This window comes from Thunnus thynnus, chromosome 4, assembly GCF_963924715.1.
Source record: "Thunnus thynnus chromosome 4, fThuThy2.1, whole genome shotgun sequence".
Classification (NCBI taxonomy): domain Eukaryota; kingdom Metazoa; phylum Chordata; class Actinopteri; order Scombriformes; family Scombridae; genus Thunnus; species Thunnus thynnus.
Window position 1 is genome coordinate 29,679,134 of NC_089520.1, and position 25,344 is coordinate 29,704,477.

The following is a 25,344-nucleotide window of genomic DNA, read 5'->3' on the forward strand; positions in this document are numbered from 1 at the left end:
GAACATTTCTTGGGCTAAAATTAGAAATAGTAGCTGTATCCATTGTAAATAGGAAAGGACATAGTACAGTACATTATATGGATTCACACTGTAATGCACATGTGCATGTGTGCATTCAGGCATACACTCATGTCTGTATGCTCATACACACTATTCTCCCTCAGGATGGATTGTCTGTAGCTGTTTTATCAAAACAAGCGTGTGTTTGTTCTCACACAGTTTCTCCATAGGGAAAGCAGTTACATGCCATCTTACCTGAAGAGCAATACACTGTATATATAGGCTATCCAGGCCACAGTGAAGCACCCTCTGGCTGCCATATTGGAGGTCAACAGTGGCCCTACAGCCGTGGGTGGACTGCATAATCACAATTTGGCCGTCTCAGCAGGACTCTGCTACTGTCACAGAGATTTATTTTAGTTCTGCTTCTGCTGACTTACTGATTACTTTAGTAGTTAGATATTTAATCAAAATTGTATTGCTCGTTCGCTATTTGTCAGCTGTTTCCTCAATTAACTGTAACTGTTGTCACTGACATAACTGTCTTGTTGTAAATGTATTTGCATGCATTACCTTTCAGTAGCATGTTACAGGATGATTTTTACAGTTTGTTAGATTAGTCTGTGAGCTGTTAAATTAGCCAGTAAGCAAGAGACAAAGCAACCATGCAGGTTAACTGTGCTAACTCCCCTCAAGCTAGAACTCAGTGTTTTGGAAAAAGACAGTTCTGAGGCAGTAACCTCATTTGTACATTATGTGCATCGGTTAGAATCAACACAAGTGATTTGCTGCACATTTATTGTGTTTAAGATGACTGTTCAAGCATTGGATTTCACTGCCTACTTAGTTCATTTATTTATTGATTTATGTAGGCTTACTTATCTGTTAATACTTCTCAGAACACATGGGTTCAGACTTGAAGAGAAAGAAAGTGAAAGACTGAAAATATTTAAAACATGTTACAAAACCTTCCATAGAGCACATTTTAAATTCAGGAAATGAAATCTGTCCCCTTGGTGAACCAAGTCAAGCCCACAATTACCATTCAAGTACCAGTAGCTGCGTCAGCTTATCTACCAGCTTGGATTAGTTTAATAATTGATGTAACAAAACCACAGCATCTCATATTCACAATGTCTGCATGACTTGCAGGTTAAATAGACAAAATGCAGCAAATTTTTTTTTGGCCTGTTTAAATCAGCAGCTTATGATTCTTAGTGAAGTGCTCCTGCTGATGCACTGTACTGTACTGTAGGTCTTTGGTTATCCCTGTTATACAGTTGTTTTCTGTGTGAATGTGAACCTGTTTGAGGAATGTGGTTGCAACTGGCAGATTTAAAGAAGACGATGAAGACTCAGTTCAGTCAAAGGATACATATGACGATTGTGTTCCAGGTTTGAAGTCACTTCTTGTGAGCTGTCTGTAGATCCTGATCCTGTCATTTTTGCCAAAGTACATTGCGCCAAAAGAAATAAAAAGCACCACCACATGTTGCTCTGTTGTAAGTCAGCTCTGACACAATGATTCCTCAGGCTGTAATACACACAGGTTTTGTGGAGCTATTCACTGGCTTTGTAATAACATAAATATCACTTTGGTTCAAACATTTTGGTGTACTCTCCTTCCTAATTAAGGCTGTGTTTTTTGTTTTCCCCCTCTGAAGAAGAAAACTAATGGTACGGCGGGGAGCAGGTGTACAAAGGGCAGTCTGCTGGTCCTTAGAGGGCAGGTGATATATGGACTATAGAAATGTGATTCTTTTACAGTAGATGTGATGAGATCCTGCACTCTCACCTCCCCTTTAGAAACTGTTGTAAGAAGTGGCTGTAATTTGCCTTGTGACTCTTGCAAGGTTGTGGTGCTGCTTGCTGCAACTGATTCGCCGTAGAGGAGCTCCAAGTGGTGCTGTGAGAGAGTGATGGCACAGGAAGATAGAGGGAAGTGAAAAGGAAGTGAAGTGGAGAAGAGTGAGGCTTTTCTCAAGCTCACTCACTGCTGCTGAAGAAGCACAGCAGTGCACTCTCGTTCAGCGAAGAATGCAGAAAATCGAGTCAGATACAGAGCCTGCAACTTGTTTTGAATGAATGACAGCACATAGAGTGATCATTTTCTAAAGGCGATTGAATGATTAGGGTCCATGGTCTTGAATAAGCTCTAGGAAAAAAAAAAAAAAAAGCAAATCCTCCAATCCTACGTGATGTCTGGCAAACAAATGAGAGATGTAATGGATTCTTGAGAGATTCACCGTGTGTGAGGCTGACACCGACAAGCAGTGCAGCGCACTGAACTGGGATTAGAGGAGGGCTGAGGAGAGAAGGCTGGTAATTATTACCGCACTGCCAGAGCTGCCATGCTTCTGCTCCTAGCACACTGTTAAGCAAGAGCCCCGGGACACAGCGATTCCTCGATACAAGAAAGACACGAACCGCAGGCCCAGTGAGACACACTGTGGAAAAGGAGCCTGTCAGCCATGAATAATTAATTCAATTGTGTATGCACCCACTTTTTTAAAACCTTTGCCACAATCTTTATTCTGATCCCGCACCACACATGCTGCTTATTGATGCAACTTTCCATCTCTTCATTTATTTCCTATCTGCTGTTATTATCTCACACTCCTCTCCCCTCGTTATAGACCTCTCAGCACCACGTTCCTCCACTGGCCCTGCAAAGGTTGAAACAGAAAGCCTAATATGCTGCATTGCAACTTTAATTAGTGTGGTAAAAACCCACGAGACAGTGCATACAAACTTTTATGTCAACATTTCCAAGAAGCCATTCCCCCTTAAAGTCAAATGTAAAAAGACATAATTCTTGTGAGGTGCAGTAATGAGGCAGTGTGATGATGCTGCAGAATGTTGTTTCTTCCTCCCCAGCGAGTTTCTGAGAAGGGCTTCCATGAATACATTGAATCGCCACTGAATTAATGCAGTTTGTACTGTATACTGTGAAATAATATACATATAAGGTACTTTGATTTGGTCGCCCATTTTTTCTGATTATATAGAAATATTCAGGGAACAGTGCAACATTGACAGAGGCACTGCCAGGGACAAATTTAGATTTATTGCACAACATCAATATTCCACCTTGAGAACACTGTTCATAGAGTAAATCCCAGTGCTAATGGATTCTCTTGGCCTCCTCCTTTGGCCCTTCATCCATAAAAGTTCACTCAGAGTCAGACAGCTTTGACGTTAATGGGATTTTGCTGTTACTGTATACAAGCAATAACAATCAACAGCACATTTATATATGCATGCCTTGTGTTGTGCCGTTTGGAGGATAATAACTGCAAATGCAAAACTGTATTTTATATGATCTAAATGAATTAGATGATAGTGTTTTAGTTGTATGAGTATCAATTCTGGCTCACCGCCATGTTATTTAAATCAAAGCTTGTGTGTAAGAATCTGACATTCAATAATTTAGAGCTGTTGAGATGACTGTCCTGTTCCAGTGACATTATCCAATTGAATTTCTACATGAATCCCAAAAATGAAGCAATTTGTCCCTCACAGATGCCAGATTCTAGTGCTTAAATGATGACTTTGGATTGTGGTTGGGCTGCTATCTTTTGATAATTAATTGATTAATTGTTTAGTCTATAAGGTGTCAGGAAATATTGAAAAATGCCCATCACACAACCCAAATTTTGTTTTGTCTGACCAGAAAAAGACAAAAGCAGGAAATCCTCACATTGAAGAAGGTGGAATTTCTGCTTGATTAATTACATAAACAATTAACCCATTATCAAAATACTTTGTAATTAATCACCTGCTGATCGATTAATTGGTTAAGCAACTTTCAGCCCTGGACTGTGTCTTCACTACACCTGCACCCCTCTCACACCTGACCCTTCTGTGAAATTTCTTGATGACTTGAAAATGATTTCTTACACTTTTGGTCTTGTTACGTCATTAAAATCGAGGTTTCTAGGTGTTGTCACACCTAAAAAAGTTCACACCTCCAGCTAAAGTCAGATTTTTCGTATGTCACATATGGAATCCAGTCATGTGAGACGAGACTTATGACGTATATGATTTGTTTTTGAATTATATTCAAATCATATCTCTGAGACTGCATCTCAGTCTGACCTCAGGGTTAAGTGTTGTTCACCACGTACTCAACATATGACATGTATTTGACATCATCATACATAAACATGTAGGGGATGCTACAAGTAAATACCAATGCCTGGTGAATGAATATACCTGTGTTACTTTTCTCTGTTGGTGGTGATCCTGGATGCTATATTATACACAACCAGAAAAACAGTCAGACTCAACTTCCATTCCACTTCTCATTTAACATTACATAAAACTCTATAGTGTGATTGAAACCTCACTTCTAGCGTAATTGTCGCCTTTATATTATTTGAAGGTTTGTTCCTTTCTGCACTCAAGACAGAGCTGACAGGAACATGAACTTGTTGTCTTGTTTTCTGTTATCCTTCAGTCCTCATGTTTGCTTCCAATTTAATAGCCGTTGTTTCCTTTCAACCTTTACTTGCAAAAGCAACTTTCTTCACTGGAAGAGATAGCGGGAGGAAACAATTTGAGCATCTTTCTCACATTGGTCGCTGTTATGACTTACACAATTGTGGCCATACCCATCTGTGTTGACCTTATCTTCTCCTCTCAGCTGAAGGCAAAGTGCTATCAAAGTCTCTTGAGCAATGCCAGGAGATCAGCGGGGATGAAAGAAAATGAATGTCAAGGATGTTTATTTCCTAATAGAGAGTCTGTGGGGATGAAGCTCCAACCAATCCCATGGAACAGAGTGAGAGAGACAGAGAGACAGAGAAACAGAGAGGCAGAGAGGGATGATATTTTAGATGGCTGAGCTGAGCCTTGTGAAAACAGTTTGTCCAAAACATTCAAGAACGGAGTGTGTTCAGGGGAATCAACATAGTACAGTATGTGAGCAAAATGTGTTCTTCAAATTTAAAGTTTTTACCAATTATTGATGCAACTTTTGCTTTACCTCTCCCCCAACAGAACAGATTTTAGAATTAAATTTGTGATTGCAGTGTTTGGTTTTGAATATTAAACCATTTTCACTGCTAGTTAACAACTCAGTGGCTCAGAAAATCCTACTTTGTTTAATGCAGTGGTTCTCAAATGGTAGAGCTGACATATCACCTTAAAATGTGTTCATCCATTCATTTGGAGTTTGGAGGGAAATATCTGTCTCTGCTGCTCCACTATACTCACCTGCTAATTGCTAACTGTGTCTGTCTGTTGTGCTGGTCGGGTAGCAAACAGTGGGTTTATCTGAGCTTTCTTGCTAAACAGCATTTAAATGCTTGAAAACCAATATAATGTGAAGAAAGACTCTCAAACATTCCTTAGAACTAATTCTCTGTGCGTCATTGCAAGTGGCAAATTTTTTATAGGAAACATAATGCTACTCAGATTATTCAAACATAATGAAGAAAAGTTTATATTGAACACATCTCTGTCAATGTATTAATTTGTTTCCCCAACTGCTAATTGATTTGAATTGATTGACGTTTTCAGTATTTTCCTCAAACCTTAAACAATCTTTCCCTAACCTTAACAAAGTGTTTTAGTTGCCTAAGCCTATAATACACGGGAGACTGTCAAAATCTCTGACTTCCATGCAGTGTAAGAACACACACTTTCTGAGTTTAACACAAATGTTGCCACTGAACATAAGACAGGCAACAATTACGTATGTCTCCAAAACATATTTGGTGTATACTGTATAGTGCGATTTTTTTCTGTAAAATGTACCTTAAGGTAAATTTTATTTGCATTAAACAGTATTTTAAAAAGTGTTCATTTTCATCTTGCTCAGGTGAAGGTTTGTCTATATAAAACATAGTTTGTACATAATTGTTGAGGCTCAGCACTGCTTAGGTTCACTTCAGTGAATCTGTAATGGCCTACAGTCAGCACAAGTGTGATGCATGGGGTTTGATCTTTACTGTGCATCCTCATTTAGCTGCTGAGCCAGGGGGAGAGGAAGGAGGAAGGGGTAAAAGGAGGACAGAGTCAACAACTAAACATTAAATGAATTATTTCCAAAAACAAGGAAACACTCCTTCATCTCTGAGGAATTTCAAGGTGGGGTTAGTGGAAACAGCGTAAAGGCTTACCAGACATACTAAACAGGTATGTATAGTAACATTATACCATAGCAGCAGGTAAAGTAATCCCCCTTACTGCTGCATTAAAAAGTCTTGACACAGTGCACATAAGTGCTGCATTTAAACTAATCCGAAGATTTTCCCAGACAGGAGTGCTACAAGAGTCATTGATTTCAACAAGCACTACAAAAACCTAATTTGCTCATCTCCTCACCCGGCTGGAAGAGGTGCTGCGAACCTCCTAATAAGCCCAAGATCTTTATCACTATCCATCGTCCATCCTGTAAATCTTTTTAATGCATCTGCAAAAAATCCTTGGTGATATAGCAGGGTGCTCCAAACTGGCTCCGCTGGTGGACCCATGTCACAAACTGGGCCATAAAGCACTGCAATCCATCGATTGATGCTCCCGGAGGGTAGATAACATTCAGAACATAGGGTGATAATGCTCAAATGTTGCTGATGGTAGTCAGTCCAAATGGGCCCATTATGCAGCCTCGGTTATGTGATACAGCCAGCATCCGGCTCTTTCCGCTTGAAATGCTTCACAAATTCTCTGTACTTTACAGTAATTCATAACTTTTATAAAAATGGGAGAGTCTGACCAAGATACTTTGAGGAAGCACTTATCTGCCTTTGTTTTTTGTATGAATATTCATGTCTCCTTGGCCCATCTTTTATTTTACAGGTTCACCATGAATCTATGAAATGAATCTCCTCTGAAACTGGACTCAGAAAGATTTTCCAAAACCACAAAGGCACAGTTTATTTGCTGGGTTACTTTACTAGATTTATTAGATTTCATCATCATCAAATTGCACTCTCTTTCACTCTCTCTTTCTCCAAATTAGTTGCCTTCTCTACAACTCTGACTCTCCTGTGGACTGTAATAGCTACTTGCTGAATATCAATGCTTTCTTCCATAATAGAGATTTTTCTCTGACGTGTTTCTTAATACCTTGCTCCGTCTGCCAGACCTACTCAGAATAACCTCCATTTAAACCGCTGGCCCTGCAGAACTTTCCTTTCCTCTTTGCATTATACCCTCACCGAGCCAAAGCATTTACCACAGAGAGATATATACTGTATATTGAGAGTGAGAGAGAGAGATAGGGAGCCAGGAAAGGTCAGCCCCTCACACTGACTACACAACCCAGACTCAGTGCCCCAGATGAGAAAAGGAAGTTCAGAGAGAGCACAGTTTTTTTTCTCGGCAATTTGAGATGTCTCCATGCTGAGCCTGGTTCATTTAGATTGGATTACGAGTTGGTTCACGGAGCTACAGTGAACAGATTGCCATTCTTACACATAAAGCTATATTTCTCATGCTGGCTGAGCTCATTTACATGTGGACATCCATCACCCAGACTGTTGGCGCAGATGGATGTTGTGTAGTTAGGAAATAAATATTTTTTCCCTTTATTCATCTGGAGAAACGTTTGCTGTGCAGTCATTTTCAGCAATGCCCTGCTTTACATGCAAGCAGCTTCACATACAGACACCAGCTTAGGACCAGTCAGTGAAGTGTTGTACTGAGCAGCTTTACTGGAGCAATAAGTAGTGTAGTGCCTTGTTCAAGGACACATCATTGGTAGTTGTTGAGAGAGACAACAACTTTTTTTCAGATCTCACGAATCTGTCCCAGGATTTGAACCAGTGGAACACACTTTTCTAATTGTTGTAACTGATCCCATATTTTCCCGTTTTTTTTGTTTTGTTTTTGTTTTTGCAGTTTCCTTTGAAAACACTTAACTCACATTTAGCTGGCTATTGTTAGTGCATAATTGAATGACCTTTTCATTTGGTGCAGATTCATAATCTCTGCATCATCTCTATTGTTGGACAATATGATGATATATACTTTGAGACATGATACATTTGATAACCTCCAGAAATTCTGCCACACTTTTTATGCAGAGGGAACTGTCTCTTTAATACTGTTTGTCTGTATTGGACCATTGTAGGCAATGTTGTAAATCAATAAGCAGGACTGCTTCACAGCAAAATTGGATTTGCGTCAATGTGATGGAGTACATTGATTTTTCAGGTATTTAATTCACTGAATTAGCCAGAAACCAGAAAACATGCTATATCATGATATATATTGATATTGTGATAAACAAATAACATACACCATGATAAAAGGTTTTATCAATCACCCCCTTATTTCAGAGTCATGTTAAAGAGTAACTTAAACCAGACCGAAAAGCAGTGTTCTCACTGCCGTCTCTGTTTCACTTCTGATCTCACCAAGCATCGCAGAAATGGTTGGGTGTGATCAGATGTGTGCTTTGTTGCATCTGAAACAACACCCAACAGTGATGTCACAGTGTACTGACACACCCTGGAGTACACTTCTACATCAATGAAGGTCAATAAAAACAAGATGATCAGTAGGGTTTGAGTTTCTCTTTAAATCCCTCTATGAAACAAAATGACTCATGCATATAACAGAGCCTGACTCATAAATTGGCTGGACCGATATTAGCAAATTGCAGGTATATTGGTATCAGTGTATATGTCGGCTGATATGTGACAAGAAATTGCAGTACAGAAATGCAGGAGATATGTTGGATGTAATTAAATAAACAGTGTTGCCATTACATCCATCAGAGAGCAGTGACAAGTTTATTTTATAACTGTCAAGTGTCTCATTTAGTTCATATCTTGGTCACAAAAACATATTTTTGTTTTATATCTTTATGTTAAAAAAAAAAAAAAGATATCGGCAAAGATCCCACGTTGGATTTTCAAACTGAAATATCAATATCGTATTGGCCATAGTTGGCAGTAGTATATAGACTTTATTCTAGGTCTCAGCCACATACATGCATGTTCCTGTGCACACACACACACACACACACACACACACATAAACTACACACTTTCTTAACTGCAGGGGAGCATGAATGTTTTATTATTGCACTCTCCAAAAATACAGCTATTTTCTTACTTGTTTTGGGATCTCTGTTCCTGACTGTACAGTGCAGGTAGCAGAATACAAAAAACCCTTCCCTTCCCTTGAAAAACAAAAATAACAACTCCAACTAAGCTGACCATAAAACATTCAATTCTCAGTAAAGAAAACCTGCAGTAAAGTTGGATGGCCTGGTCTCAGATTTCCCTCCATGCTGTTAGAAAGAAGCACAGAGAGGCTGCAGCGCAATTAAGGTGTTGATGCAGAGCTCATAAAGTACTTTAATTCCTCTCGGAGTCTTGGAGTGCTCTGCCTATAATTGCTGGCTCCTTTTCTTGATTGGAAATGCTTCACTTGTTGCTGCAGGCAGCTCACTGGACTCAGATCATATTAGCAGTGGCTCCTTCTGCTCTCTGACCCATATGGTTTGCAACTTTCAACCCTCAGAAAAGCACTATATTCAGTCCAGACTTGTGCTCCAGTACAGATCTATCCCTCTAGCTAATCATAACAAAAAGCTGAGCCTGTGCAGCAGATCCTCATACATCCCTTCTATGACCCTTTATTAATGCAGGATCATGAAAGGCTCTGTTACAGTAAGTTAAATGAAACAATCCGCTGCATTGATACTGCCTCTGGTGGATTTTTAGCTCTCACATTTTTGAAAGGCTTTCTCAGCATTACTGGAGTAATTCTTTATGACTGAGGGAGGGCTATATTCTTGCCAAGTCATCATCCAGTGTAATATGATGGCACAGTGTGGGTCCAAATTGAAGAGAAATAATCAGCTAGGTGGGACACTATTACATAACACCCTAAGAGATCAATGGAAAATATTATCTCTGTCTGCTAATTCATCTCATTCTCTCCCTCCCTCTTCCTGTCTCTCCTTCTTTTTTCCTACCACAGGTCAGGAGTGGCCATGCCATTTGGCTGTTTAACAATCGGGGAAAAGAAGGATTACAACAATCCTTCGGATGTGACAGACAAATATGACCTGGGTCAAATTGTTAAATCGTGAGTATTTCAAAAGCTGCTTGAAGAGCCAAACACCATCTATAGACTTTTAAATGATGCTTTATAACTTTTCTTGAGAATCACTTATAATCTGTGAGAAGGTGCCATGTTTATAACTCTGAAATGCTTCATTTAAGGGAGGAGTTCTGTGAGATATTCAGGGCCAAGGACAAAACTACAATGAAAATGTACACATGTAAAAAGTTCCTGAAAAAGGATGGAAGGAAGGTCCGCAAGGCCGCAAAAAATGAGATCCTCATCTTAAAGATGTGAGTTGCTTCATTTATTCATTGTGGTTAATGTTCTTAGGAGTCCAGATTTCTGCGTTAAATGCTGCATGACTAGTTTTGTGATGAGTCTTTAGTTTGTTTCTTTGTTTTCCTTTCTTTATCTTCTTAAACGCTGATTTCATAGACAACATCAATTTCTGAAAAGGAAAACAAAAGAGAACAAATCTCAGCGCTCTCTTTAAAACAAAAAGTCAAGCAGAACTCATTTTGCTGAGTGATCACACACAGTCTTGTTTATCTGAGCTATTTTTCTCAGCTTCTCTGTGATTATCTAACTTTCCAGTAAAACCCACATTAGCATAACCTGGGCCTTATCAGACAATTTGTTGCTGACAGCAGGCAAAGCACTGAAGCAAGATGAAGATGAAGGTGTGATTTCTTTCTAAGAAGCCTTTCAAAACATGGAGTCATATTCTTGTGAAAATTACACTTTAGACACCTCAATAATGGGGATGATGATGCTCACATTTTTCATGGTCTAATCATCAGTGGGGTGTTTGAGTGAATAATGAAACAGTTTATGGTGAGGCTGCTTATTTACATTGTGAAAGGCTGTGAATAATGCTGGCAAAACACCACATGCACTCTTGAAATATAAAATGCCTCAATATAGGCTTTATGAAAGGAGAGAGGTATTCATTCAAGTATGAATCTTCATTCATTTTATAATGTTAATACTAAAGAATCCTGCATTTGTCACTTGTACCGACAGTTTTTGATACTACTGCTAATACCTCTGATTTAAAGTCCCCTCCAATCAAAAATATGTTTTTTTGTCTTGTTATTTCACTGGAGCTTCACTATGCAGAGTTTAACACTAGAAGACCATAATTCATCTGCTGAAGAAAGTTTCTCTGAACTCACCTTAAATCTGAGTTTAATATGTGTATGTACAAGGATGATTTTGTGACATCACAACTAACTTGGAGTCAATCATGATCCGCATCCAGTATGTAGCTTACACATGTGTGATGTGGGAAGGTGGAACCTCCACTGCAAATACACAGATTTGAAGTAGGAGGAATTTTGTGTCCATCTATTAAACATCTCTAATGAACAATATTTGCATATTCATAGATAATTGTAATGATGAAGAGGGTGTCAATGTAATTTCAAGACTCTTTAACCGGGTAATTTGATGTTTTTATATAAAATTTTATATATTATTTTTACTGATATTACTCAATTAGAGATACCCACAATATAACATAAATTGTCTGAAGGACAGGCTCAACTTTTTTCAAAAAATCCCACAATGCAACACTTTGCCTCTGCTATTACAGAAATTACATGTAACAGACATGTGATTTATAGTTATTAAACACAACACCTGTGTTGTCACTGGTAACTGAATGAACAAGGAAACAATATCAGACACAGCTTCAGTTTTTTTTGACCCTGTTCCACATTCACTACAAAAAAGTAAGAACCATCACAAAGGCAACAGGAGTATTTTGTTATCTTCCCGTGAAATTGGTAGGCAAGCTCAACATCCGGTAGCCTACTTTCACTGTTCACTTTGCAAATATTGTAGCTTTACAGACCAAATTCACCATGAAGTTTCCCAGCTGGTGCTGTGGTTGTCAAAGCTTGGTCAGCTCCTCAGTACCATGCTTCTGCATGGTTTTCTTTATGCCCACATGGATGCATTAGATTACATAAATCTGCTTATCTATGGATGGCCAGTTAAACATCCAGAGCTTATGTTGAGACGTAAACTTAATTGATTATGTTGTGAAGTTTCATGTTGCTTTCTTCATGGCTGCTTCTTATCTTGGCTTCTATGACTACTGTGGTGTGTTATTCATGAGCATTAACCCTAACCCTTTACATTACTCCTCCAACTGAATGAATGATGCAAACGTCACCTTCTATATAACTCCTGACATCATTCTCTCTCTCTGTGTCTTGCTCAATTTTGTGCTTTATGACACATCTCATCAGGGTGAAGCATCCCAATATTCTCCAGCTGGTGGACGTCTTTGAGACCAAAAAAGAGTACTTCCTCTTCCTTGAACTGTGAGTTCAGATGTCTTATTAGCCGGGGGAAAAGGCTTTCTGCTTGTCTTTGCGGTCGCTCGGGCAAGCTGAACTCTATGTGTTGATTATACACTCGTGGGGAATGAGCTGTTGTAGCCTGAGGCCCTGCAGATATGAGAACAGCTCTGAACTCCACTCATTTGGTATTCAGATATGATTGCTTGCTAGCTGCTCCATTCTCATCGGCATGTGTTCTTGGGGAATTTGATGCATTTCCATAGATATGCTAAATGTATGATACTCGTCCTTCGAGGACACTTGATTTGTTGGTTTAGGAATTCCGGTTTCAAAGGAAATGATCAAACGCAAAAGAAACATCCATGGGGAAATAATTAAAACCATTTCCCTTAAACAGGTGAGGCAGATTTTATTCTTGGAAGGATTTAATTAAAATTTTAACATATATATACAACATATACAATGTAAAATTACAATTAAGAATTTTTTTCTTTTTTTTGCCTTTGCCTGAATAGTTGACAGTAGAGTGCAGCAGGAGGAAGGATAACAGAAAGGTTCACAGTCAGATTTAAACTGATAATATCGCAGTTCCATGGTTCATCTTATGGCACTGACTCACCTGGCCACCACATTTTCATCTTTTAGACATTTAAACCAGCAAAGACAGCAGACAAACTTCTTGTAAAAACCCTGGAAAAGATGTGTCGTCATCACATTCTTAAGTACAAACCATGAACATGCAACGTATGATGCCCTTTTGTTCTTCCACAGTGCAACAGGCAGAGAAGTGTTTGACTGGATTCTGGACCAAGGCTACTACTCAGAGCGAGATACCAGCAATGTGGTGCGTCAGGTGTTGGAGGCTGTTGCCTACCTCCACTCCCTGCGTATTGTTCACAGAAACCTTAAGGTAACACAGGACTTTCAAACGTCCTATAGAGCTGTGTTGTCATATCTATCAATTTATTATTCAAAAAATAATGACTTCCATAATGTTATCTCAAAGAGCATCTCCACTGATGTGAGATTATTTAAGAAGTATACTTTGACTAAAGCAACTGAAACTGTCAGAAAAGCATAAACTCTAATTTACAATGCACATTTTCTATGCAGCTCCAACACATTAACGAGCACTAGGGAAAAAGGTGCTCTCTATACACTTACTGACATTTTAGTCAAATTTCAAGTGGTGACATATCAAAAGCAAAAATGTGAGCAACTCATTTAATTCCAAAAGAGGGTTTAGCCATTTGTGATGTACAAAATGATGTGCAAATTTCAGTTAAAATGCCACTTATCTTTTGAAATTCATTACATTAGGCCAGACACACACAGACTGTGTCTGGCCTAATGTAATGGTTACAGAATATTTGGCTGCCTTCTGTGTCCTATATTTAAATTAATATGTAACAATTACTTATATAAAAACCTGGATCAGCTTCTCCATCTCAATACCTCTGAAGTCTCCCTGTAAGATTGCTGGCTTTGGAAATGTATCTCTTAAATGGATTTCAAACTTAGTTGAAGCATTTTGCTTTAGTCCAATAATAATAAAATGGCAAAATTAAATGAATGTCTCTCATTTGATTCATTTCAACCTGGACTGGATAATTAAAATTGTAGATGTTTTGGAGTCATTTCATTGTTTCTGTCATAAAATGATCTCTCCACTGAAATTCAAACTCTGAAAGTTTCACTTGAATATTAAGGACAACAATGAAAGACCTTAAAGATCAATATTACATTTACTGTTGTCATTGTAATATGTCATTTTCCATAGCTGGAGAACTTGGTTTACTACAACCGCCTGAAGCACTCTAAAATAGTCATCAGTGACTTTCATCTTGCCAAGCTGGAGAATGGACTAATCAAAGACCCCTGTGGGACACCAGAGTATCTGGGTGAGAATATAAAATTTACCAAGTGGCAAATAAGACATTGTCATACGAGCGCTTCAGTGGAGAATATGATGTAGCAGCCTGTGTGCAGAGATTTTTATCAAGTTTTTGTCGTCTTCTGCAGCTCCAGAGGTGGTTGGCAGACAGCGATATGGCAGGCCTGTGGACTGCTGGGCTACAGGTGTCATCATGTACATACTGTAAGTTGTGATATAAAACATGCAGACAGAAGGTTACTAATCTTACCATAAGATAGGGGGTGTGCTCATATTCATTCATACATTTGTCAAATATGACATTTCAGCAATGTTTGACATTATTTTGAGAAAACGATGGCAGATATAAAATGCAGTAAAAACGTCAGGTTAAATGGCAGTAAAATGCAGTAAAAATGTCCCGAAGGAGGCAAACGGTCTGGAACTGTAGTCTCGGGGTCTTAGGGTCAACCTAACCTGATCCTAATCTTGGATGATAACACCCTTCTGAACCTACTGCTAGGTGCAGTAGGCTCCTTCTAACCCATATCTATGAGGCTGACAACCCCTGATAACACTCATTCAATCGAGTGATAACATTCTAAGCAGGGGCTGCTGCTAGCTTCATATTCAATGGACAGATCTGAGAGTGGTATCACTCTTCTCATCAAACTCTCAGGAAGAAAGTGAATGAGTGTATTTTCCAAAGTATCAAACAATATCTTTAAAGCATTGTCACAGCAAGTAGCTGAAAACTCAGTCCAGAGATGCATTTTCATCATTTCAACAAGGAATTGTGAAGCTTTTGGCTGATGCTCTTATTCAAGGGGGCTTAAAATCAATGAACTTGGAGGAGTTCAGTGTCTTTCTTCATGGCCCTTCCATAAAACATCCAGCACCTGTTGACCAGCATCTGGCCTTTAATTAGAATATTTGAAAGCTTTACACCTCATTGAAGTCACAGGTGGCATATTGAATCATTTGTGATGACATTGTCAGACTCACTGACATTGGTAATGATGTCATATCTATCACTTTTTTTTTTTTTTTTTTTTTACTTCGATGCTTTTTTTCTTTGCTACTTCAGGCTGTCAGGCAACCCTCCTTTCTACGATGAAACTGATGACGATGATTATGAAAACCATGACAAGAACCTGTTCCGAAAGATCCTGGCAGGCGATTATGAGTTTGACTCTCCATACTGGGACGAGATCTCTGATTCAGGTAATTTTAGGATAAAGTTAACACTGTAAGGGAACATAATGACAGCTTACTGGGTAAACATTTCAAATTCAAGAGAGTTTCTCTTTTCTTACCTCTGGAGTGTTCAAACACGTCATATTTATGTTCCCATCTATCAGGAGAATAAACCCTTTTTCAAAGTTTCATCTGTGTGATTTTTCTCTGACAGCTAAGAGTCTGGTTGCGCGTCTGATGGAGGTGGATCAAGACCAGAGACTGACAGCCCAGGAGGCTATAAACCATGAATGGTAGGCGGCACAGCTTTGATATTGTGCAGACCATTTAAATCGCAGCAGTGTTATCAGAATGTATTAACATGATCAGAGAGACTGCATTATAGAGCAGACCTTCTTCCCTGTTTGACAAGTTACTTAAAATTGTACTGGGAAACATCATAATTCACTTTAACAGGTTAATCATTGTTCTTAATGGGTGCTGATTAGACTGCAAGTTACTCTAGCAACAATATTGATGCTTTACTGAATCGACACTTAAACCAAAGCTACTCGCCACATTGCCCAAAATGAATTTAACACAGTTCTTAGCCATGCGAGTGACCTGGGATGATGATGTGTTAAATATCTCAACAAATACTGAATGGACTTGCACAACATTTGGTGCAGATATTCATGGTTCCCAGAAGATGTATCCCAGTGACTTTAGTGATAACCCTGGCTTTTCCTCTAGCTCTACAGGCAAGTTGAGATTTTTTGTTGTTCCAACTGAAATGTCTCCACAACTAGTGGATGGAATTTGGTACAGACATTCATATTCTTCACTGGGCGAACTGTAATAACTTGAGTGATCCCTTGAAGTTTCATGTTGCGCCACCTCATCAGGTCAAAATTTCATGTTGTCCAATACCTGTTGACCTAATCACATTTCCATCAGTCTCAGCTGAACATTTACATTACATTTGGTGCTAATTAGAAAATATTAACTAATGAAAAAAAAAATTGTAAACAAATCATTTGGCAGGCGTTCTTTGTCCGAAGCAATATACAATCTGAAACATAAGCCGATTAACATTTTCCTTGTCAGTGTGTTAGCTAGTGTTAGCATGCTGACTTTAACATTTTGCTCACAGCACCTTGTACCTTAATACAGTCTCACAGTGCTTTTTTGTTTTCTTCATAAGTGGCATTGGTATGAGCACAATAATGTACTTTGGAGTGCCCCAATACAGAAATAAATGATTGAGTAGAGGAACACCCTTGTGGTCTACTTATATCTTATTTTTTTTCTTAGATAGAGACACCTCATGTGCATTATCTCTTACTTGTTGTGGTAGTTGTTCAGTTGCAGTTGTTTTATTATGTGTATGTATTTTTGTGTTGAAAGGACTTGTTTACTTATTTGTGTGTATTGGACAGAGGCACCTCTAGCAAATTACAAGTTTTGCACCCAGTCGATTGTCATAATGGCAAAACTAGAAGAAAATGCCCAAGCTGAGAAATCAGAATCAGAGTAATCCTCAAAGTTTACACAGTCCTTGCAAAGTCCTTTTGCCAGCCAATAGAATGAAAAACAAATTGAGTAATACTGTGTGTAGCAGCCAGTGGCATCCAAAGATAGCGGGATGCATAAATCTCTGTTGTGAAGTTGTGTTTTTTTCCCTTTTTTGGACAACAGGATCTCTGGTGGTGCAGCTTCAGATAAGAACATCAAAGAAAATGTTTGTGCACAAATAGAGAAGAACTTTGCCAGAGCTAAATGGAAGGTAAGCCCTTTAGTTCTCTCAGGAAACTCTCCTTCACAAAGTTCGATAGTAGTTGTACACTCCTTGAGCAAGGAGGTATAGTAATGCAGTATTGTATAACTGTGAGTTGAGGCCATTCGATGAGACTTTATGTTCTCTGAGAAAGTTTCAGATTATAGAATCTATTTGAGATTGGATTGTTCTTCCTCCTCCCATAGAAAGCTGTGCGGGTCACCACCATCATGAAGAGACTGAGAGCACCTGAGCAGAGTAATTCAAGGGCAACCAGCCCTGCAGCCGGCGCCCCAGCAGACCCTGCAGCTCCCGAGGCTGCTGCCAACCCCTCTGCACCTTCATCTGCTGCTGCACCTGAGGGAGCGCCTGAGGGAGCACCTGAGGGAGAACCTGCTGCGGTCACAGAGCTCCCTGCGGGATCGGAAATAAGCCAACCAGCACCAGAGGCCGGAGATGGGGTGGCAGCCTCAGCCGTGGAGCCACAGCAGCCAAGCCCGGCGCCGCAGGAGGCTGAGCCCACATCACGTTGCAATGGAGACGCCTCAGCTGCTCTCCATGCAGGAGCTGAGGCTGGGGATGAGCAGGGTTAGACCACCCCTACCCTCGCTGCTGTGACATCTGCAGTCCCCACCAACCCCTGCACACTGTACATTAGCTGCTAGCATGGTGACACTGACTCTGCTTCTCTCTCACTTGCAGCATTAGTATCATCTCATGGAGGCTGTGTGCTAACGTTACCTTTCCTGAGTGCCGCGTTGCATTGGCTTTCTTTTTACATGTATCGTATCTTTTTTCACTGACCCTCTGGTGTTTTATGTCAGATTATATAAACCACACCCATCTCTGCACACTTGAGTTTTAGGGGCAAAACAGATTTGCTGTCAAGCTGTGGCTTATAGCTAAAGTCTTCTTTTTGATTCGTCTCTCAGTGATAAGAGAAAATAGGAAGACATAATTGCGCTGAAAACAGCTTTGATTCCTTTTTAATGAGCCAACTTGGGGAACTACTCACTGCCAGTCTTGCAATTACAGTATTTGTTCTTAAAATCAGAAGAAAAGTTTTGCCTCTGAAATTTTGACCATTTACTGTAATATTCAGTAAGTACTGGTCCTCCTGAAGTTGGAGAAGATGACATATATTCCTGTTACAGGGGAAATATGGCTATCTCTGTTATCTGTTATTGTCTACACTAACTAGTTATTGTATGTTAAACAACGCTGAGATTGGTGACTGGCAGTTTTTATGCCCAGTACTGTATTTTGAACTAGGCAGCTTCACACATAAGCACACACACAAACACTATGTTCCTTTGCTAACTTCCTGCTCAGGAAAGAACCTCATAGCTGTAAGTGTAAAGATTCTGTACATAGAGACCTTTGTAGAAGTAGCCAAAACAGCATGCATTCTCACTTTTTGCTGTTCATTTCACATTTACAGCCACTTGGTGGATAAAGATGCGCTACTGCCAACTCTGTATTATTGTAGGCCACAACACTCTCGCCTCTTGCCACAGGGCATGTTGAGGTTAATGTTCTTTTCACAAGCACACTATACATTATGCTGTCTGTTACTACTGTTCATTTTGCGCCCCTGCTGTAAATGTAAGTTATGTAAAAAAAAAAACCCACAGTCTTCATTACATAGCAGTTCTATGCATCCAAATTAATTTGTAGCTTTTCTTTTTTAGCAGACTTCATGACATCTTTATCCATCATGTGACAGAAATGATTTTTTGCTAGATCTCAGTCTACCTGTATCTAGTTTGATTTGATTCTGTACACTGCATTAGCATATTGACTCTAATGCCACATATGTCTTAATATTTGGTTGTAACTGTAAAACAAAAATTTGCATTAACTGACCACATGCGGCTTTCAAGGGAAGACGTGTATCATTTTGACTTAGTGGTAACTAGGGCCACCTTCACCAACTCAGCTTTGTTGACCTGTGTTGTACTGAAAAAAAAAAGTATGGAACATATGACATTTCTGATCTACTTTATTTAGTATTTATTTATACATTTTTTATTTCCACATCTCTTTGTTTTTCAAATGTTTCAGTCATTTGTTTATTCCATAGAGTTTTCAGCTCATACTTGATGAACAGTAATAACAATCTATCATTTCTTGTCACTGGTCCCCTTGAGCATTAATAATGTGCTACAGAAGGAGTTCTCTGTAATCACTGTAGAGGAAATTGAGCAATATTTGACTGGCTGCAGAAACTGTGATTCTTGGTGTCCTTTCGATACAGTCCATGTACCTGTAAGTAGAAGTCTATAGTCCTTGCCAGCTGTCAGGCCCATCAGGGCCACTTAATTATCACATGGCTGCTGTCAGATAAGTGTGTGTGTGTGAGTGGGGGGGGCGTGGGGGGCCTGATTTCCTGTGCTAACACACACTGAATTACGGGTTTCCATTCCCTGGTCACATAAAGACAGCAGCCATATTGTCAGTATAATTATTAGATGACTTGTCTGACTTTACCCAACCTGTTGTCAAGAGAATTTACCGTGCACATTATTTAAATGGAAATGTGCATTTCAGTTAAAAAGGGGCTACTGCTCTGGAGAAAATTTATCACATTTATTATCTGTAGAATCTGAAGTTTGACTTTGTTGTTGCAGAGTCTTTTATTTATACATGTATCTCCTTTTAATTTGTCCTAATGTAGATTGGTAGGCACACCAATCATTCAGATTATACCACTATCATTTCTTACATTGTCTAAGATAAATATTTAGATTTTAACAAGAGGCTTAATAAGAAGAATATCAGAGACTTTTTATGTGAATAGATTATTTCATGTAGTCCGTTCTCTTTGTTTAGATGGCAAATAAAAACTGTTTAAATACTGTTACACAGTTTAAAGCAATGCTTTTTTCCAATACATTTCTCACTGTATTTAGTATTCTATGTCTGTTCATTTTGCCATGCACTTACAGGTGTATTTGTAGATGTGATGTTTGCCAGGACCAGTGGTCACCTGTAGGTCCTGTCTTGCATTTGTGAGCTCTGTACCGTACTCCTTGACTGAGTTGATGACTTTGATGGTAATAAAATTTAATTCATCTGTTTACTCATCTGTGATTCTCTCTCATTTCTCTTCTAAGTAGACAGTCAGTGGACAACCGATGTGTAGCATCTTTCAAAGCGACGATGGCTCTATTGAACATTTGCAGGATTATTTAGAGAAAATGTGGGAAAGAGCCTGCGTCATCGCACTATGCTTTCCCCCTAACCCGGAGGAGAGCATCTGTGTTACATGATCTCAATTAGCACAAGCTTAGCACCCATCCTGGTGGGGTGTGAACTTGTGTTCGAAAAATCCCAGCAGTGCCATTTGGTGACACTTTCCAGGATACTTGAATTGCATCGCCTCGGAATAATAATGCGGAGAGCAGTCTTTCTAGGCCTTCTGGGGTTTAAATAGGCTCCCTCTTGGGAGCCTCTCTCTTTTTCATGCCCACTGTACAATCATATGCAGCCATCCATACAGTCAGTAGGGCTCAGGGGGATGCTAACTCTGTCTCTGTGTCATTGGATGACTTCATTAAGAGTGGTAGGGTGAGAAAAGTATCAGTTTTCTGTTTCTCCTAACCAGCAATGTTGAGATGAAAAGACGATTGATCACAGCCCGTCCTTGCCGAGAGGAAAAGAGATTTTCACAAGGACTTATAAAATATTACATTCTCTGGGAAAACTTAAATGCCAACTCAGCTAAAATAGCAGCTCAAATAGTTACTATACACTGTGGATTGAGTTACAGTATGTAGTGCGATCAATACAGAAATACTAAAGCACAGTAAGCAAGAACAAATCTACTTATCAGGCCCTCTGCAGTTCTGCTTGTAATAAGAACTTCCATACAGCATTATTGATGTTTCCATCTTTCAGATTACTTTATTGGGCTTCAGATTCAAACCGATGACAAAACTCTAAGCAAAGAATTGTGATAGTGATGAATGGGTGTGGTGTGTAACATTGATTTATTGACATGCAGGAGTTAACAAGTAATCAATCACAACATCTCTGCCTCATCTTATTGCATATCACTGAGATCTCACAGATACAAATCTATAATATTGCTGTTAGTGACCATAGCCCCAACAGTATAAAATATGTCAAAACACGCACATCGATGTCATAAGCAACCTGTAGTACTTTGGTTTTGTATCGTGAGACTAGTTTGTGATGTGAAGTCTTGGAAGACTAATATTCTTAAATAATCTAGAAGAAACAATATAATTTGGAATACTAGAAAGCAGATTTTACTCAAGTTTATGTCAATATATATATCAATAATAGCAATATATCAATATATCAATAAAACGTCATAGTACAAACTGTCCAAATTTCATACTTATGAGCCTGTATGTTTTGTTCATTTTAAAATGGAGGTTCTGTGATGATTTATTTACAATAGACAGGACTGGACATTCTACTGTAAATCAACAGTCCAGTACACGTTTGCATCCTGCCATCTGCTGGTTAACAACATGCAATGCAGCTGTAAACAGGAGTATTGTTGTGACTGCATAGAACCAGCAGGGAGCAGTATTGCTGCCTTTGTTTCTCTGCTTTCCGTTGAAAGGTACCAATGGCCAATGGTAATACCACACTTTCCCCGAGTCTCGACTCCATATGGTTGTTGCATGAGAAAGTCTGACAATATGAGCCCTGGGAGTTTGTCAAGGCCAGGATAGGGTGTTATTCATAAAATAAAGCATCCAGTCACATTCTTACCTCGAACTATTTAACCTAGTTTGTGAACAATCCTAGGCTGAGGCATTAAATTAATGTCATCTCATCATTTCTTGAACTGACCTTAGTTTTTAACACTGGCCAAGTCTGTAGGTCTTCAGAAGGATGCTTGTGAACAAAGAACCAGTTTCATGGCATGCCAAACTTCTGCCTCTCACTATCTGACTTCTGAGTCTCTCTGCTTCAACAATGCAGTAAGTGTCTGACAGCTCTCACTGTGACAGAGAGGGAGCAGATACCCACTGAATGCCATGACTGCCTCTGAGCCACCGAGCACCAGATCACACTCAGCGATAAGACGGAGCAGGATTCTGCATGTGAACTGAATGATGTTAGTGATGCCGTTGCTTGGCATCATGTCATGTGATACGCCACTGTGGAGATAATGCCCTTCAGTAATACGTCTCCGTTGTGTCTTGAAGAATGTTGCACAGAAATGTCTGGTCAGATTCTGATGGGTCAGCCTTTGTTGTGGGTAGTTTTGAATTTCCAAAATGTGGCTCACCATCTTGGTTTCAATCCAGTTTCCGATTCAGACACAGAGGTGGCTGGATTTGATGTGTTTGGTCCTACATCTGCTTTGATGGATGATGACACAGATTTCATTATAACAGCCACTGTGAGAGAGGCTGACCCTGAATGTCGGTGTCCTCTATTCACGACTGTCAAACTCTTGTCTGCCCTGCAGTTCATTTGTACGGATCAGATAAGTGGAGGGAACAGAGCTCTGTCTGTGGGGAGGAAAGAAAAGTTCTCTAAAGCCTAGATGTCATCTGATGCTTGGAATGCCCTGTGATGGTTTTCCAAACCATCTGACTGTTGTCTGCCTTGTCCTCAAACAAACTCATGTCGGGGTGAAAAGGTCCAGACATCTCCACGTTTTAAAAAAGTCATCGGGGCAAGATTGAACAGATGAAGTTCTTTTTGTATGATGGATTGCCTTTGTGACATATGTACACGTTACATGTAAAGCGTATTCCGATCCCCAAACAAGAGTACACTGCGCACTTATCTGTGAGTTTGCAGTCAAGTACAAAGAAAAACACATCCAACAAAGGAATAAATGTCATCTGCACTTTGGTCTGTTTTTATTCATAATTCATGCAGGTAAAAACAAGCATGCAACATGTTTTGCATCATTGCTTCCTCTGGTTTTCTTATTATGTTTTTAACTTGCATGAATTATGAACTATCTGTGTTGGTCTGAGAGTTCAGGAAACATTTATTCCTTGTTATTTATTTATATCCCGGTTTGTTATTGCATTCTATACTGGTCAAATATTCTTGCTCAAAGGTTCCATGTGTCGCATTTTAGCATCAATAAACCATTAGCCTACATTCATTTTGAGAAATTATCATAATTACCTGCAACCATCAGGACCGGTGGCCTGTATCAGCCAGTCTACTGACACTGTGTTTACTGAGAGAATCTCGATTTTCATCTTCAGTGGGAACAAATGGCTGAGCGAGAGGATGGAGAAGTTGGTTAGTATTGAGAGACAGAGTAATACATTGTTGGTTTTTGCCTTTTCATGGGATTTGGTGAAAATATGGAAAATATAGAATAACAAAAGCCTTTTTGGAGCAACGTTGAGCCCCTAAGATGGTGAACAACGGAAGAGTGATGTTTCCTTGTCAGACAGATTCACTACATATGTACATAATAACACAATATACCGCCCTTGAAGATATTCTATTCATGATAACAACATAAAGATGTTCTATGTCCTAAACTCTGAGAACTGGATACATTGCTGGGATGAGGTTTATCTTACATATTGTACTTCCCGTGAACCTCTCCTGTTCTCTTCCCAAATTGTTTTTTATCCCTGTCTCCCTCTCTTCTTCTTATTCTCTGCCATTTTGCTCCTGACCTAGATTGTTATGGGAGAATGTGAGTCACTGTTGGGCTGATCAGGGGTCAACTCTGCCATCAAGACTTTTATGATGTGCAAGAAACCCTGATGGGCTTGACTAAATCATGCTGCTCTGACCTGACAACAGCCTCTTCCCCTCGTGTGCTTGAGGGAGTCTTGTCTGCACATGCAGTACTCTCATCAACCATTCAATCTGATTAATTATAGCATGAAAGGAATCTTGAAAGTGTTGAGATTCATGAAATATTGCACAATAGATGACTGCAGAATAACAATAGCAGTCCATTAACAGCCTTCATTTTGGCAGACAATGACTTTATGACCCAAGACTTGCAACATTTCTACACTGTATTTCTGGCCTTCAAGTTCTCTGAAGGTCACACAATGGTGGACTGCCTCCTTTAAAAGATCCAGTACTTTAAGTAAGAGATGACAACTGCAGACCTCATGTCTGGCGACTCCAGATCCGTGAAGCCCTGGGAAGAGAGTAGGTTCCCCATGAGGTGTGTCACTTCCTTCAGGGTCCCCAGAAGTTAGTGGCATCACTTTCTTTTCTGCCGCAGAAGCATAAAAGCAAATAGGTTTACTTTTACGACTCTTTTTTTCTCTGAAGGAGAAGGTGCCAGTACTGGAATTTATGTGTAAGAAATATGCTTCAAGTGAAAAAAAAAATTCAGTCTTAGTCCAGTCTTCTAGTCCAGTTAGAAAACCACACAGAAAGCAGAATGTTCAATTCCTACTGGGCCAATATAACTTCATCCTCAGTCTAGACTTAATGCTAACTTTAGCTGTTATACAACCGTTGTTGTATACTGAGATATTGTGTTCGTCACTGAAATTACGGCACTGTTTCCATCCTTAGAAGGAAAACTGGAAAAAAGAATGCAAAATGCATTTTTAAAATTCATGTTTTATATATTTGTTCTTTAGGCACCTTATTCATTACACTCAAACACAGCACCAGAGAGGTTTATATTTTCAGTTTATTTCAGATGATATACAGTCTGTTTGAAATAGTTTTTGTTGTCCTGACCTTACAGTGCTTCGGCTTGTCCAACAGGCTGACATCTTCTGCACTTTATCTAACATTAGCAGGTTGGATTTATTTTGGTAACTTAGGTAACTAACTGGTGTTACTAACAACATTAACGATGGCTCTGTTCAAGTGTCCCAGTAAGCCATGACAGTGTGACATTGAGCCAGAATGCACAATACCAGGACCCTGAAACTGAAGCAGCTCAATGAAATTCAGCCATCATTAATTTTATTATTTTCACTTGTTATATTCCTACTGTAACATGTCTAAATGTCCTCTGTGAAAAAGGCCTATTGACTACAATTGACTCTGGCTATTTCAGGTAACCTATAAAGGACAGAAATAAATGCTTAAAACTAGTTAATTATGTCTGATGAAGAAAGAATACATCGTGATGCATAATAACACTGCTACATTTGCTTGTTGCACTACTACATCACTGAGCACTGTGCCACAGAAGACTTTTGGATTTAAAGTGATTTTTAAAATGTAAAACTATG

General features: G+C 39.3%; 1 protein-coding gene across 1 annotated transcript in view; it reads left to right on the forward strand.

Moving 5' to 3' along the window:
* camkvb (CaM kinase-like vesicle-associated b) overlaps nucleotides 1-20,250 on the forward strand; it is a 42,000-nt gene extending 21,750 nt beyond the window's left edge. Inside the window, exons 2-11 of the mRNA XM_067588253.1 lie at nucleotides 9,943-10,050; nucleotides 10,188-10,319; nucleotides 12,285-12,359; nucleotides 13,110-13,248; nucleotides 14,119-14,239; nucleotides 14,361-14,436; nucleotides 15,299-15,435; nucleotides 15,623-15,701; nucleotides 17,086-17,173; nucleotides 17,371-20,250. Of these exons, the coding sequence (XP_067444354.1) occupies nucleotides 9,956-10,050; nucleotides 10,188-10,319; nucleotides 12,285-12,359; nucleotides 13,110-13,248; nucleotides 14,119-14,239; nucleotides 14,361-14,436; nucleotides 15,299-15,435; nucleotides 15,623-15,701; nucleotides 17,086-17,173; nucleotides 17,371-17,757 (1,329 nt within the window). The 5' untranslated portion in view covers nucleotides 9,943-9,955 and the 3' untranslated portion in view covers nucleotides 17,758-20,250. The remainder of the gene's footprint in view (nucleotides 1-9,942; nucleotides 10,051-10,187; nucleotides 10,320-12,284; nucleotides 12,360-13,109; nucleotides 13,249-14,118; nucleotides 14,240-14,360; nucleotides 14,437-15,298; nucleotides 15,436-15,622; nucleotides 15,702-17,085; nucleotides 17,174-17,370) is intronic.
* The last annotated feature ends 5,094 nt before the right edge of the window (nucleotides 20,251-25,344 follow it).